At 41.6% G+C, this 16648-nt stretch overlaps 1 protein-coding gene across 1 annotated transcript in view; it reads left to right on the top strand.

The window, feature by feature from the left end:
* Window positions 1-215: 215 nt before the first annotated feature.
* Tnfaip8 (TNF alpha induced protein 8) overlaps window positions 216-16648 on the top strand; it is a 109583-nt gene continuing 93150 nt past the window's right edge. The window contains exon 1 of the mRNA XM_005338539.5: window positions 216-361. Within this exon, the coding sequence (XP_005338596.1) occupies window position 361 (1 nt within the window). The 5' untranslated portion in view covers window positions 216-360. The remainder of the gene's footprint in view (window positions 362-16648) is intronic.

Genomic DNA, 16648 nt, shown 5'->3' with positions numbered 1-16648 from the left:
CGGCTGACCCGTGCGCTCTCCCCAGAGGGACCACTTCCCGCCGTCTCGGCCCCGCCCCGCGGCGGCCCTCGGCCCCTCCTGCCCGTGCCACCCTCCCGACCCGCTCCGCCCCTCCGCCCCTGCGGATCGCGCGCCGCCCCCAGCTCTCGAGCTCCTCCCGGGCCCGGCCCGCCACGCCCCTGGCCTCCTCCTCCTCGCCCCGCCCCCGGCCCCTGGCTCCTCTTCTCCCGCCCGCTGTGGCCCGCGTTTGGTTGTTAAGGTCCGCAGGCGCGCGGAGCAGTGCAGCGACTAGGGGAGTCCCCATCGCCAGACCGCCCAGCTCGCATCTCAGCGTCCGGCGCCGCCGCGCCCCTTCCTCTGAGTAAGTGCCTCCCGGGCGCGCCCGTCCCGCGTGCCCCTTCCAGGGCTCTCCCGATCTCTGGGGTTAAAATAAATAAACAAATAAAGCAGTCGGCATTTAGGGACTTTAAAAGTGTTCCTGGGGTCGCGCTTCCAGTCCACTGAGAGTTTCCGGAGTGAGAGTGGGAGAGAGTGGATGCGTAGGAGCGAGTGTGTGTAAGTGGGTGTGTGTAAGAGTGTGAGCAGGAGCGCACAGCCTCGCAACTTCCCCGAGTTTCACCCTGTTTCTGCGTTGTAATGAGAATTCTAGATCCCGGACTAGGAACCCTTACAGATTGGGCCAGCTTCTTAACTAACACCTCCAGCGCTGAGCCAGCCCCACTCGCCATTCCTTCCTTCCTTCTGTGGAATGGCTCCCGCTAAGTGTCACGTCCTCTTGGTAACCAACCGCACATGCTGGGATAGATCGGATTGCAAGGGTTATCAGGATGCCCCAGATTGCAGACTGAGTTGCTGGTCTGAGATTGTAGTCCGATTCTGCGTTGTAAAACGGGCAAGGACCAGAGTTTTGCTTTGAGGTTTTTCAGTGGAGATTTCCTTTGGAGAATCAAGTTGTGTGCACGTGTCTGTTTGTGTACAAGAGCGTACTTGTGTCATTCCAGCCCTCAGCACCTGCTGCAAGAACACCTGATGAGTTCCCAGGCCCTCTGGACCCCGGGGCTGCTGATATTTAAAACCAATCTGCCTTGAGCGCCTAAAAGATGTTCATGGATTCAGCAACATCATGTTTCTAGATCAACTGACACCTAGCACTAAGGAACAGTAGTTCAGTTTCCAGTGTTGAAACAAAAATGTTTAAATTGCTTAAAACTGATCATTCCACTCTCCATAGATTAATATTATTGGGCAGGGGGCATTTTTCTATATTTTAAAAATTGATAGCTTTGCTATCATAACAGTATTGTACTTCAACCAATCTACAAATTAGTCTCTTCATCTATAAAAGGATTGCCTGGTTTCTCAGGTCCCATCTAAGTTCTAGTTGTAATAGTCTTTGAGTTCTTCCACATCTCAGTTTATTCTTGCTGTGTTCTTGTCATGAAAATAGAATACCCATAACATTTTCCCCACTTTCTTGACAAGAATTTGTTTAAGAGATGCTGCTAGGGAAATGACATTTTTGAGTAGAAAGTGTTCCCTGAGGTACCAGTATAACAAAACTATGTGGCTAAAGGAAATAACCAAGACAGGGTAATCTTTAAGAAGCCATTGTGCATTGGCATATGAAAAGTTAAGAGCTGATAAATCACTTTAAGTGCTGCTTATCTTAGAAGATATTTTTATCTGGTTTGAATCCTGTGTTACACAAAAGTGTTTCCACACTGTTTTAACTAAAGAAACATTATACTTTGCAATGTAAACATATGACTCCATCTCTCTTTAAGAAAGAATAATTATCACACTTAATTAAACACCTGGAAACATTTATTGCCACCTTCTAATTAGATCTGTCATGGGGAATTAAGTCAGCAATTTATTGTTAATATTCTAGCTAGTAACATAATTATCTTTTTTGTAGATTTTTAGGATGCATATTTTCCTCCATATATATTAATCATGGCCCACATTTTGAGTTTTAGCCTCTAATTTCAATAAGGAAAGTTTAGGGAAGTGCACTACCTCTTATTTCTCTGTAAAACCTTAGCTATTCAATGTTTTGCATTAAGCTCTTTGTATTGACAAATGTAAGCTTTATAAACTATTAAATTCTTCTGGATTACCTGAAGATCTAAAAATAATAAGTCATCGAATATAAGATGGTTCCACCAAAAGTATAATAATCATGCACAAATGGGCATTTTAAACATTTTCTTTAAGAGATTTTTACTCTATGATGCCTTTTGTTCTGATGAGTTTAAATTTAATGAAAAGTATTGTGTGATTCGGGATTCTTCTCACCTTCATTGTCTTAATATTCCATTTCTGATTACATTGCTAGACTTAGTCTCCAGCTAGGTATAGAGATGTCATGAGGACAGGCTGTTCTGGATCCTAAGCAGAATGGCAGATACCAGGGTAAACACCCTGAATGGGCCAAGAAGAGAGTATTTTGTGATGCCTCATTTTTTGCAATTTTCATTCTGTTGAAATTGGAGGAAAGGGTGTGTGGTGAGAAGCGATTACATCCAAACAGTACTCATTAGGAAATGCCAAGTTGGGGGAGGAGCAAATTTCTACATGGTTTATGACTTGGAGAACTTCAAATAGTTAATCTTTGGAGTTGAGTCACCCCAGTGCCAGGCACTGCAGCAGTCTCAGAGTTAATGGATCCAGTTAATTTACTTCTGCTGGAAGTAGCCCTAGTTGAAAATAACACTTCTTTCTTCTTGGAGATTTCATTAGTACTCAGAATCCAGCTTTGCTCCTCACCGTATAACATGTAGTCCATTCCCCACCCTCCTCATTTTTGCTTGGTACAATTGAAGGGATTGAACATATGGTAATTTCCAGGAGGTAGGGGAGAAATAACAGTGACCAGAAAGTGCCACCTGTTTCCTTATGGAAGGGAAAGGGAGGTGGACAGGGGTGTTAGTGGAACCCCAGTACCAGGGGCACTGATTTGGGCAATGAGGCCGTGAAGGGAAGGCACTGCATGGTGCTAGATTAACTTTTATTGCCTCACCCATCCTCATACTGCCCACATCCTGTACTTAATACCAAATGCACACGGTAAGAATTCAACCAATACCAAAAAGGTGCTCTGAAGGCCCCACCTTTTATGTTTCTTTCTAGCTGGGAGTTCACTTCCTGCTCTTACCATCTCTAGTTTTGATGACTGTGGCTTGGAGTCTGCAATGACTGCAGTTTCTTGACTTTTGTCTTTCAGTGGTGCTGCCCAACAGATGAAAATGAGTGATTTGTGGAGGATCAAAAAAAAAAATTAGAGAAACTTGTTGCAAAATATAAATCAGGTCCAAAATGTAAATCAGGAAGTCAGTTGCTTTTTAGTTATCTTCTGACCTGACAAGGAGGAAATGAGTTAAAAGTGAAGGGTGGATAATAGTAGACTGTCAGGGGCAAGAGGCACTAAAGAAACAATCTGGCCCATGGTCTTAGACCATTACATTTGGGGTCATTTAAGTTTGGAGGCATCCAGTTCCCCAATCCAACTTTCAGGAAGAGAGCACTATTCCTTCCTGCAGTGGGTATTTATTGGATACCTACCATGTCCCTGGCATTGCACAACTTTTTCATATTTACATGAAGGCTTGGAATCTGAGCGGGCAAGTTATTTATGCAAAGAAGAATGATGGTATGAAAGGGTCCCTTGAAGGTAAGCTTCTAATGGCAAAAATGCATTTGGCAAAAAAGCTTATAATGGAAAAAATGTATTTGGAATTTCCTTGTGTTTCACAAAGGAAAGGTGCTTACTTAGGATGGTAGAACCATTTTCAAAGTATTTTTATTTTCCATTAATTAGAAACTGAAGTAAGCATATTTCTTTTGGTATCTGTTAAAATTATCAGTGGTATAGCAGCAATAAACTTGATTCCATAGGATTTTGTTTTCTTGAACTTTCACATCAGACATGGAAGCTACCTGAGAAATTTGTTACACATATCATTGTCCAGAGCAATCAACTAATACTTATCCCATCCTTTCAGAGAACAGTTGCTTTTTCTCTAGAAGCACATTTATGGTACAGAAGCAGAGTAGCTAAAGTTCAGAACTAGCTGCAAAACTAGATGGATGTCCTTGCTTTGTTTCTCATATGGGAGATTGAACCCAGAGTTCACATATGCCAGGCAAGCACTCTACCACTGACCTACATCCCCAGATACATCCCCAGGTTGGTCTCAAACTTGGGATCCTCCTGCCTCAGCTTTCTGAGTAGCTGGGATTACAGGAGTGTGCCACCATGCCCAATATTGCCCTTTTTAATACAGAATAAGGAGGGTTATAGACCAGTCTGATACTATTTCTGTAGAGGGACTGGAGACTGACTAGACAAATAGGTCTTCTCTACTAAAAAGAAAAATAGAAGTGTGAGGAGGTCACAAGAATGGGTCTCACCCCAAGCTAGCTTGTGAACAAATTTAGGTTAGGTTTCTTTAATAGAGAATGGTATTCATTTCAGATTTTCACATGCAAGTTTTCTTAACATTGAGAATAAAGATGACTTTGATCAAGAAGAGGTGGGTTCAGATGACTTTACTGAAATCAACTGCTCATGTCTCAGCTACCACTGGCTGGCTGTGACTTTGAACAGTCTACTTCAGCTCTTTGATATTGTTTATTCAAGTTTGAGGAGACTATTTACATTATAGGATTGCTGTGTGGATGAAACCAAAACATTCCTCTCCTGTTGTCAGTGGGTGGAAAGTGCCTAGCCAGTGGTGGACTTTGCTGATTTGGCCAAATAGGTCTCATTACAAGAAGGTGGTGTTAGCACTGGGTATAGTGGAGCAGAGGGAGAGTGGTAACTTGTACCATATGTGCTTTTAGTATGAACTTTTTTTTTTCTCTAATGATGCCAGAGGAGCCCAGAGACTAGGTTGAATATAACACAGTTTTAATGATTCCCAGCTGCAGGGTCACATGATTATATAAGGGAAATGCTGCTGCCACTACTCCTAGAGATAAATGAGCCAGAACAGGGCATTTAGGTTTTAAGTGTCTGAACACAGAGAAGAGCTGTGGTACCCAGTAAGCCTCCCTGTACATGAGGGAAGTTTTGAAAGACCTATTCCAATTAAGCTGTGAATAGTTGGTTGACTCTTCATAGTTCCCATGTTTAAAATAGGTAATGGATGAAACCAGATTATCCAAGACATGCAGCTGCCTTTGGTGTCACAAAGAGACTTGGGCTGGCAAGTCTCACCAGAGGTTGTGTGTTCTGGGAGGTAGGGGTGGGGATGCATCCATAGGGTTGTCCGTAGCCGGGTCTTCTGGAGACATGGTACTCAGCAAGGCACATAGTAATTCTTGAATGTTTGAAAGGAGCCAAAGAAGAGGAGACCAGCCCAGCTGGCCCAGCCTGGCTCTTACTGCTTTAAAACAAGTTCATTTAGCTCAAGCTTTTTCACTCCCAATCTTATTTAAACTAACTAAAAAAAAAAAAAATGAGATTCTTATAACACACCTGTCAGAAAAAAAAGGTGGGGGCGCTGGATACAGATGCTGTGGTGTGTGCTGTGGAGACCTGATGGCTCTCATGCTGTTCTGTGTTGGGCTTTTCATTTGACTGTGTTCAGACCCACACAGATGCCAACATACCAGGCATGGCCCTAGGGGGAAATGCAGGTACAGTTCTGGCAACAGATTTCAAAGTTCAGGACAAGTTTTGATGACTCAGATCTTAAAGAGGTAAGCCCAGTACCTGATGACATCATTCTGCAATCAGGAAATGACTCCTTTATTTTTCCTTCTTTCTTTAAGGAAATGAGAGAGTTTTTTTGGGGGGGGGATGGCTAGTGTTTGGTTAAATACTGCTTTTATCTTTTTAGTGAAGAGATAGGTCCCCCAGTGACTCATGGAGTGTACCTGGGAGAGGTGAATGAGCTTAAGCCTCCCCAGCTTCCGGTGATGATCTCTGTTTGCACATACGTTGGCCATTTGCTCCTTTGGTTTTATGGCCAGGAATGACTGATAGTATCTGAAGGAATGGCTGTTATTATTTGCCAAAGTAAGAGACCCGGTATAAATGGGGATCTTCTAAGGAAGTAGGGAATTCCCTGCCTTGTGTACTTGTAATTCTTATTGCCTCCCCAGAAGGAAGGCTCTGCCCAGGTGGGGCAGTTTGAGAACATGATTACCTGGGCAGCCACAAAGGTGATACACTTTGAATTTGTCCAGTGTGCTGTCTTTTAGGGATCATCTGGGGCTGCAAAGTTCCAGCCCGATTACAATTTATTTACCTGGGGAGCTTGATTTGAAATGTGCAGATTCTTGGGCTCCCACTTACTGCAGTATCACCAAAGGCCTGGCCTGGGAATCTGTATTTCTACACCCAACCTCACCCCGTAAGTGATCAATGCACAGAAATTTAGAATCTGTAGCCTCAGAGAGATTTTCATGTCTTGTGATATAAAGAAACTTTATTCAGGCAGTGGATAACTGTAGGGATTTTTTTTTCCTTTTCTTTATTTTATTTTTTTTCAGCAGAAAGAGCAAATCTTTTGAAAGTACAGACATACTCACAAAATGCACTCCAATGAACCCATTTGGGACATAACGAATGGTTTTTTGGGTCTTCAGTGCATTGAAAAATGTTGACAAGCAATCAGGTCAAGAACAACAACAACAACAACAAAAAACCGACTACTGAAACTAATAGTGATATCCCACAAATAGATCCAGGAATCGAAAGCCCATGAAATGGAAACATTGAAGAATCTTAGTTGAGAATCTAGATTTCAGTCACGGGCAGTGCTGACATTATAGGGTGCCAGTTGGCTTGAGGACACCTCAGGTTGCTCTATAGATTGATTACTGATCTGGAATGGCACCCTTTTCTCAAGCATGGAGCAGGCTGGGAAGAACCCAGGCTTAGCCCAAGACTTGGCGTTGCCAAGGGGCCTTTTTTCCCTACTCCAGTGCTGCTCTGTTCTCCTGAGGTCCTGGAAACTCCAAGAGTAATCTGACTCCTTCTGAGAGTGCCCCTCTCATTTCGTAATGGTAGACAACAGGAAAATGGAAAACACATTTTTTTTTCCTTCTTGCTGTAACTTCCTCCTTCTTCATCTTCTTCTTTTTGCGGGGGTGGGGGGAGGAGAGGTTGTGCCAGTTCTTGAGAATTTCTTCCTGCTACTGAAATTTTGGTCGGTTTTCAATTTATCATTCTAACAGGAGTCGTGGAAATTATGAATAATAAAGGTCTGCTACCGATGATATAGGGTACCAATTTTAGTAGAACTATTGCGTCTCCCCCTGTAGGCTTAAATATTTGATCAGGGACCAAGAAATATGAAAACAGACAAATTTGTGTCTTTGCTTCAACCTTCCTCTGTAGCCAGATGGGGGTTTGCTGCCCCATCTTCTGGGTTTGATACATCAGGCCTTCCATTGGAAATGAGGCAGAGGGCGGAGGTTGAGACTGAGGGCAGGGTCAGAGATTTAACCACCTCACTCTTGCTGGTGCAGGCCTTGATTCTGAGTACCCTGCGATCCACTCCTAGTATATCCACTCCTAGTTTTACCGTTTTACTAGTCTTTTTTAAAGTTTGATTCTCTCTTATGGTTGCCATTAGTATTTGTACAGTCATGGTAATAGTCTATCAGTATCTTAGTTTGTCAGGCGTGTTATAAAAGAAATATCACAGATTCTGTGACTTCAACACAGAACTTGTTCTCAGTTTTGGAGGCAGGAAGTTCAAGATCAGGATGTCAGCAGGTCTGGTTTCTCAGTGGCTTGCAGATGGCCACTTTCCCTCTGTGTTCTCCAATGGAATTTTTTTTTTTCGGTGAATGAACTTCCCTGATGCCTTTCCCTCTTCTTAGGCATCAGTCGTATTGGATTAGGGTCTCACCCTTGTGACCTCACTTAACCTTAATTATCTCTTTATTAAAGGCTTATTTCCAAACACAGTTGCACTAGGGGCTGAAACTTTCATATGTGGTTTAGTCCTTAACAGTCCCTTTTGTAAAGTGTATTTAAAATACCCTTTGTATTATGATTGTCTTATGGTTTATATCTTTTCTTTTTTTTCCTATACAATGTTTTAATGGAACATTATAATTGTTCATAATGATGAGATTTGTTATGTATTTGTGCATGTCACAATATAATGATATAATTTGATCAGTATCACCCCAAGCACTTCCCCGCTTCCTCTTGCTTCTCACCCCTAGTCACTTTCCTCTACTGATTTCCCTTTAATTTTCAGAAGACACTACTTCCCACAGAGAAACCAGATCTGCTGTGTTTTTTTTTCTCCCCTGTCTAGCTTCCATATATGAGAGAAAATATGACCCTTAAACTTCTGAGTTTGGATTATTTCACTTAACAGAATAGTTTCTGGTTCCATCCATTTTCCTGTAAACGATATTTCAGTTTTCTTCATGGCTGAATAAAACTCCATTGTGTATCTACACCACATTTTCTTATCCATTCATCCATTGATGGACACCTAGACTAGTTCCGTAGTTTAGCTATTGTGAATTGTGCTGCTATAAACGTGGATATTCACATATCATGGTAGTGTGACAAATACTAAGAAGTGGTAGAGTTGGGTCCTATGGTGGTTTCATGCCTAGTCTTTTGAGGATCCTCCATACTTATTTGCATAGTGGTTGTACTAATTTACAGCTTCACCAACAGTGTAAAAGTGTATCTTTTTGTCTACATCCTCTCTAGCTTTTATTATTATTTGTATTCTTAATGACTGCCATCTGAGTAGTGTGAGATAAAATCTCAGTGTAGTTTTGTTTTGCATTTCCCTACGTGTTAATGATGCAGAACATTTTAATATATTTGTTGGCCATTTGTATTTTTTCTTTTGAGAAGCACCTGTTTAATTCATCTGCCCATTTATTAATAGGGTTATTTGTGGGTTTTTTGGTGCTAATTCTACACGTGTAGCCACCACAGATCACAGTTATTGTTTTTTTGCCTTAAATAATTACCTTTTGAAGAAAATTAAAACAGGAGTTAAAAAGTTTTTTATATTTGCCTACTTATTAACTAAATTTGGGGCTCATCTTTCCCCTCCACCTCATGTTCTTCAATATAAAACTTGTCTACATGTTCATCATCATTTTTAATGTAGACCCAAGGTTTACATCTGGTATTATTTTGTCATTCAGCATGAACTTCCTTTAATATCTCTTATAGATCAGATCAGATTCTCTTCTCTGTTGTCTCTGCATGTCTTAATTTCCTCTTCTTATAAGGTCACCAGACATACTGGAATAGGGCCCACTGGAATGGCCTCATTTTAACTGAATCATATCTTTAAATGTCCTGTTTTCAAATGCATCTACATTCTGAGATACTGAGGGTAAGGCTTCAACATATGAATTTTGGGGAGTGGCTTAGTCTATTCATGCTGCTATAACAAAATACCTGACACTGGGTAATTTATCAAGAAAATAAAATTTATTTGTCACAGTTCTGGAGGCTAGAAAATCCAGGATCAAGGTGCCCTATCAGTGTCTGATGAGAGCTATTCTTTGCTTCCAATATACTTTTTTATGTCCTCACATGGCAGAAAGGGACAAAAAGGAATGAACAATAGCAGAAGAGATGGAAGATGGGAGGGCATGGTACTCCTTTCAGCATTATCTATAGGACAGGAATCCAGAGGCAGAGTCTTGTGACTCAATCACTTCTCTAAAGATCCCAGCTTTGTGGGATTTGAATTCTAACAGGAATTTTGGAGGGATATATACATTCAGACCATAGCTGGGAAGAATCATTTTATTCCATGACTGTCAGGATGCTTTAGATGCAGGTAAGAGAATGCCCAACTAACAATGGTCTAAATCATAAAGACATTTAATTATCTTATATGGAGGGTAATCTGGGGGTGGGTCAGTGGCTTGAACTGTGTCCTCTGGGATCAGGTTCTTTCTATCCTGTTGCCTTCCCATTCATAGCACGTTACCTTTTATCTGTAGAACTGCCACCCCATGGGCAGGAAATGGCTTCCTCAGCAACGGGTAGCACCCACTAACCTCATTCAAAGGCAGGAAGTGTGTGTATGTATGTGGAGGGCGGAACACAGAAGGTGGCAGTGATAATTTGGTTTTCTTGCATTTATCTCCTTTCATCAGAGGATCATTCTTTCCTGAAACCTTTGTGGACCTCATTGGTTAGCACCAAGTCACAGCTTTAGGGGAAGCTATGAAAGTGGGAGCGGGCCTTGAGGGAGAACCCTATTGTGGGAACCTCTCCTGGCTGTGCCTCTAACATGAAGGGAGAGGGATGTGGTTATTGTGTGGATAACTAGCATCTGCTTTAGTCCCAGGATTCCATGCCTACAGGCTGCCTGCTAAGGCCACACTATTCCTGATTATAATAATTCCAGGTTTTATGGGAATTAAAACTAAACACCCATGATAGTAATTGGGAGGCAAAAAAAAAAAAAAAAAGAAAGAAAACCCAATGGTTTGGAGGTGTTGAAAGTCACATATACTTAATTACTACTGGCAGTGAATTTTATGTTCAAGATCATGGGTTTATAAAAATAGTACTACTTACTTTGGAAAAAGTATCCTGCGTTCAAACCCAGAAAATGTCTATAAAATAGAGTTCCTTTTGTTTCTGGAAATGTTTATCACCCCAGGGATCAAGGCACTTATCCAGTACTTATGATAGGTCAGGCACCGTGCTAAGTGCTTTGTACACATAATTTTCATCTTCAGAATGGATCTATGAGAAAAGCACTATTGTCAAACCTCATTTACAGATGAGGAATTGAAGTGGAGGAGATTAAACATCCTGCTGCGAGTGCCTGGTCAGCCTGAGATTCCTACCCTGGCAGCTCAGCCGCCTCCCATACTTGGGCTGTGAATAGCTACAAGGTGTTGCCCCTCAGTAATGCTGCCACAGACCACCTCATTTTCTGGATTCCCAAAGGCTGTTACTTCTCCAGCCAATCCAGTTGTACTCCATAGGTTGCCTCCATGTTTCAATCTTGACAATTTGTTGACTTCAACAGTAGAAGGATGAACCACATGCTGTGTGGAACTGGTCACCCCACATCTCACTGAGTGTGAGATACGTAATCTCATGTGTGAGAGCACCCAACGCCCGAAAGCTTCTGCAATTCCAGTAGATGTCCAAGAGGTGGGTCATTTTGAATTGAGATATTATGGATATTGTTTGTTATATGCCTCTGAAAATATGTTGAAATGTTGTGTTAAGTTTTAGCCCAAACTGCATATGAAATCATTTCCCTTCAACAACAAGAAGGACATTGAAACAGAATCCAGAAGATGCTGGCTCCTAGCGGATTCTGCTGGATCCTGAAGCTGCTCTGTCCAATATATGGCAGTTCTTTCTATTCGTTGCCTATTGTTGTGCTGACAAGCCTAGATTTTAACACCTTTTTAAAACCTTTTTATTATAAAGTAAAACACAAATATAAAAAATCCACACGAAATAAATGTGAATTATTATAAAGCAAAACTCACAACAGCAGCACTGAGGTCAGGAGATAGAACTTTACTTGCCCCCCCTCCCCAAGCCCCTTGACTCCTTCCAATCACATTTCCCTCTGTCCTCACAAAACTGAACACCATCTGACTTTTATAGTAATCACTCCTTGCATCTGTTTATGATTTTTATGCCCCAAGTGCATAACCTAACCCACTATAGTTTAGTCTTGTTCATTTTAAAAAATAAAACAAAAACACAATGTGTCTTTTACTCCACATATTCCCTTTTTTTTTTTCTTAAAAAAAAAATGAAAGAAACAAAGACAGAAACAATGCAGATTATTCGAGGAATGACCTGGACTGTAATCTGTAGACTTTCCCACAGTCTTGATGATAAGAGGCATGCTCTTGGCAAAGCTCCACCTGTTCCTTTGCTCTTTGTCTCCTGTATCTGGATCTAGAGGTTGATCAGACTCAGGTTCTATCCCTTTGGCAAGATTATAGGTAGTGGTATGTTTTTTCGCTGGAAGGTATGAGGCCTGGTTTTTCCGCTCTTTTTTTGAGGTAAGCAAGCTGTTCATCTTCGGTGTCTAGGTCTATTAATTCATCCGGGATTGCAGAATGGTGATATTCAAATTCTGTCATTTTAATTTTATTGGTTAGCTGGAATAATTTTACAAGGCTAGACTCTCCTTTTATCTGTTATTTGATGTGGACTGTTTTTCCCTTTCCTTATTAGCCTGTTAGGAATTGCCCGACCCCTTTTGACTCTTCTCCTATGAGGTTGAGATTTTCGCTTCAGTCACAGTTCTGCTCACTGGGGCAGGCTCGTCCCCTGAGCAGGTGTGTGGGTGCAGCACCAACAGGTCCCAGGTTGTACTGTGGACTCATAGAGGTCATGTGGTACAATTCACACAGGAAAAGCAATATAAACATTTATTTACCTAGCTTACAAAAATTGATTTCCTGTCATTCTCCGAAGGTTGATCATTAGAGTTGTTTTTCTTTGCTTTTTTTTAATCATTATGAGTTTATGGAATTGAATATTTTTGATGGGTTGTAACCCATGGAAATTTTGATTTTTATTAAGATTCAAATTATTCCATCCTTGGCTGATGGAGCAGTGGGAGCCTCTTCCATTTGGTTCCTGAGGTCTTGGGACATGACCTTAGTAATCTTGAGAACTTCCTGCTATTTGGTTATGTTAAGGTGATTCAGGCTTATCTTGTACATCTCCTGCCCAGACCAGGAACTAGCCATTTCTCCAAGAACCTCTTGTTTCTTTAGTGAGAAATGATATTTCAGTACCAAATCGAGACACTAGGGATGCTCATTCACTGCAATGACTATTCTTTGCAGTCCTTTTCACTGGACACAGCTGGGAAAAATAGACACATTTACATACAAACACATACACTCTTGTAAAGATACAGTACTTCTTGAGTTCATTGCTGAGAGCCATTGCCAAGTAGGAATGATGCATTGAAATTTCCTTGCCATCGTACCCCATGTTGCTTAGAGGAAGGACTCGTGGAAATGGACTTGCCTTAGACATTCGCTGTGACATTGCATGTGTGTTTGAGAAAGGTGACCCTGCTCAAGGACCAGGGTGGATCCAGGTTTAGGGAGGATCCTACTGGATTAGGGCAGATCCAGGTTTGGGGTGTATCCTGCTGGTTTTAGGGAGTATCCCGCTCCTTGGGTTTAGGGCGGTTCCAGGTTTAAGGTTGTTCCTGCTGGGAATAGGGTGTATCCTGCTGCCTGAGTTGTTGGAATTCAGAAAGTATTTGGGATTCAAAGCCTGGTGGAGTACGTTAATTTTGCCTCAGAACTTGGATTTCCCCAGAATGTGTTTGTAGAGGACCGGTGTGAGTTTGGGAATAAAGAATTGCTGTTTGAATCTACAAAGCTGTGAGTGGCTCGTGATCTTGTGCCCAGCCAGCCTGCGGCAATTCATATTGATATATCTGATTCAATTTCAAGACTACAGAGTTTTAATTTAATTTCTTATATACTTTTCCATTTCCTTTCTCCCATGCTTAGAATCCTGGGTTTTTAAGTCATAGAAGAGAGAAAATGGCAGTCATATAATTACCCATTTAGTTGTCCCATATTACACATACAACAGTTTCTGAATAACAACATAAATACTATAATTACTAGCTGTGATTACTGAAAAACAGTATAAGTAATTGTTTTGGCATATGCCATACTCATTCTTCCCCAGTTTTTTTTTTATAGTTGATCCTATCTACATTGTCAGATCAGACAGCCATTACTTACTGAAGTATCTACCCTTTAATATTCACTTAGTTTTATTTCTACAAATAGCTTTATGCATCACACTTATCACCAGTCTTCATGTCAGTGACTCTAGAGATTTCAATTAAAACCCTTTCTCTAGTATAACTAGTAAGTTGGAGTCATGGAAATAATGTTCCCTAATTTCCTTATACAGTGTGTATGTGTGTGTGTGTGCGTATGTGTGTGTGTATGTGCGCATGCACGCGCGCTTGCATGTACATATATATGTATGTATTAGTTGTAGATGGACACAATATCTTTATTTTATTTGCTTTTATTTTTATGTGGTTTCATGGATGGAACCCAATGCCTCATGCATGCTAGGCAAGTGCTCTACCACTGAGCCACAACTCCGGCCCCCCTAATTTCTTGATTATATTTGTGACCTTTATAATTAAAGCCAGGATTTTTTTTTTTAAGATATAAAAACCTTTGGCTCACATTTCTTTCCTTGAGAATTTTTTATTTTTTTTATTTGTAGATGGACATAATATCTTTGTTTTATTTATTTATTTTTATGTGGTGCTGGGGCTCAAACCCAATGCTTCATACATGCTAGGCAAGTGCTCTACCACTGAGCTACAACCCCAGTCCCTCCATTTTCTTTTGACATAAAGTATTGTTGTCAAAAGGTCTGATGATGACTGTCTCATTTCATTTCCATCTATATGATCTACTCAGCACTTTTGAGAGTATTGACTCTATATCTGTTATATTCAATCTGCTGTATACCTAGCCTTCCAATACTTGAATTAGCAAGTGACTATGTTACCAATTCTGAGTTTATGATGGTCAGTCCTGGTACTAAATAATCTCTTCTTCCTGTTAACCCGGAATGAGCCACGTACTCTCAGTAACTAGCTTTTTTTTTTTTTTTTTTTTTATCTTTGTAAACACAGCTGAACCTTGTAAAGTGTACATAGAACTAAATATATGCTTATTTTTGAGTGTTGTGGGAGGATGAGGGCTCTTTTCCTTTCCTCATTAGCCTGCCAGGAACTGCCCCATTCCTTTTCACTCTTCTTCCCTTGGGCAAGGCTTTTGCCTCAGACACAGCTGTGCTCACTGAGGCCATCTCTTCCCTGAGCAGGTGTGTGGGTGCAGCACCCATGGGTCCTGGGTTGTCCTGTGGACTCTCTGTGAGCTTGCCAGAATTTTTAGTGTATTTTCAGGACTTGCACATGGGGAACCCATCACTCCTCCAGAACATTCCATACCATGGTGAATACCAGTGGGGTGCCTGTGCCTATTTGCTGTCCCTTTGTCCGTACTTTTGCCTCTTACCTTCCTGGGTTTTAGGGCCCAGAACTTGGTCTTTGTGTGACCTTTCTTTTCTGAACACTGCTGTGTCATTGGATGCCTTCTCAGACAGACCCTCGTTGCCCCTGTCCTCTCCTTTTGTGGCTGATCTTTTTGCTTGTTGCTTGGCTGTCAGAACCTATGGCAAGTATTACAAAATGGGGACCTTTGGACCAGATGTATTTTGTTCCACTTACACACTGTGTTTAGCTTTTAAAATTTAAATGTCAGTAGGACCTGTGCCAATTTGGCCAAAGTCTCTGTTTCCCCCTCTTGTATTGCCCTGGTCAGTGGCAAACTTCATTTCCCTACTCTGATTCTTTGGACTGATGAGTTGGTGGCCTCTGAATGTCTGTATCTCATTCTTCTCAAAGCATTTGCCTCACGGGTGCGACCTTGGGCTGCCAGGTTGCACGCCTGACTTGCACTAGTTCAGTGAGTGTTGTTGACCTGGTTCTGCCTGTTAGGTCCTGGCCTGTGGGCCATGTAGACCTTTTTCTTTCTTCCGTTTGAGTACCCATCACATGTAATAACAGGAAACAAAACCAGTCTAGTGATAAGTGGCTTTTAAAAACATTCAACCTACAGAAGTAACAATGAGAATAATCAAGAAGTGATGGAATCATGGATCTTACCCGATGGATGTGAATGCTGAAGTGATCCCTTATTTCAAGAATCAAGAAAAGGGAACCTCATAATCTTAATTGCACCAGGGAGATCTCACTTATAACAGGGAGGTAGAGATGTGGAAAAGCCACTGTGACTTGAGAACTTGCTCTGATGCCCCACTTTCCTGTTCCTGATTAGTGCACTGAGGAAGGAGCTGTGGAGTGGGGCTCTGTGTGCCCGGGGCTGGTGGCTAGGACTGTGGGAGGCAGCTCAGGAGCCTGACCCACCCAGGCGAGTTTTTCCCCCAGATCTGATTCAGACCTCAATCTAAACAAACTGTAATCGTTTTTTTTCTTTTTTTAATTCTGTTTTTATTAATTCTGCAGAAGTCATACTGAAGATTTTTCCTTTTTTTTCCTGTTATCAGCTGCCCAGATTTTTGCCTTTTGCCTCTGCTTTGTCTGTGCAAGAACGACATGTGTTCATAGCTACTCAGTATTTATTATGCACTAATATGTGCCAGGCACTGTACTAAGGCCTCTATACACATTGCCAAACTCGTCAATAACAGTTTAAATAGATTTTAGCATTGCTATCCCCATTTTAAAGATGAGGAAACAGACCCTAAGAGCCTTAGTTGTTACCTAAGGTCAGAGGCAAATCTGAAATTCAAATCTATTGGTTCTTCACCATAGTGCTGTACTTCCTCTTGCAGAAACTATCTCTAACTTTATCCAGCCAATGGGTAGGTGCTTTCTATAGGTATGAAACAGATGAGCTCCAGGGGTTAGAGGCAAAGCTGACTTCCTCTGTGAGATTTAGCTCTTGAACAGACTTTCCTCAGAGCTGCACAAAATCCCTGATTTAGACCCTGCAGCATGAATGGGCAGGGAGGGGGAGTAATACAGATGGAGCTGGGAAATCTCACAGCTTCAGTAGCCCCAGGCTTGCAAACTCATTGGCAGGGCTGCAGACAACTTAAGAGTGGCAAATCTTG

Source organism: Ictidomys tridecemlineatus, chromosome 1 (assembly GCF_052094955.1).
Source record: "Ictidomys tridecemlineatus isolate mIctTri1 chromosome 1, mIctTri1.hap1, whole genome shotgun sequence".
Lineage (NCBI taxonomy): Eukaryota > Metazoa > Chordata > Mammalia > Rodentia > Sciuridae > Ictidomys > Ictidomys tridecemlineatus.
This window is presented reverse-complemented; position numbering and strand designations above follow the sequence as displayed.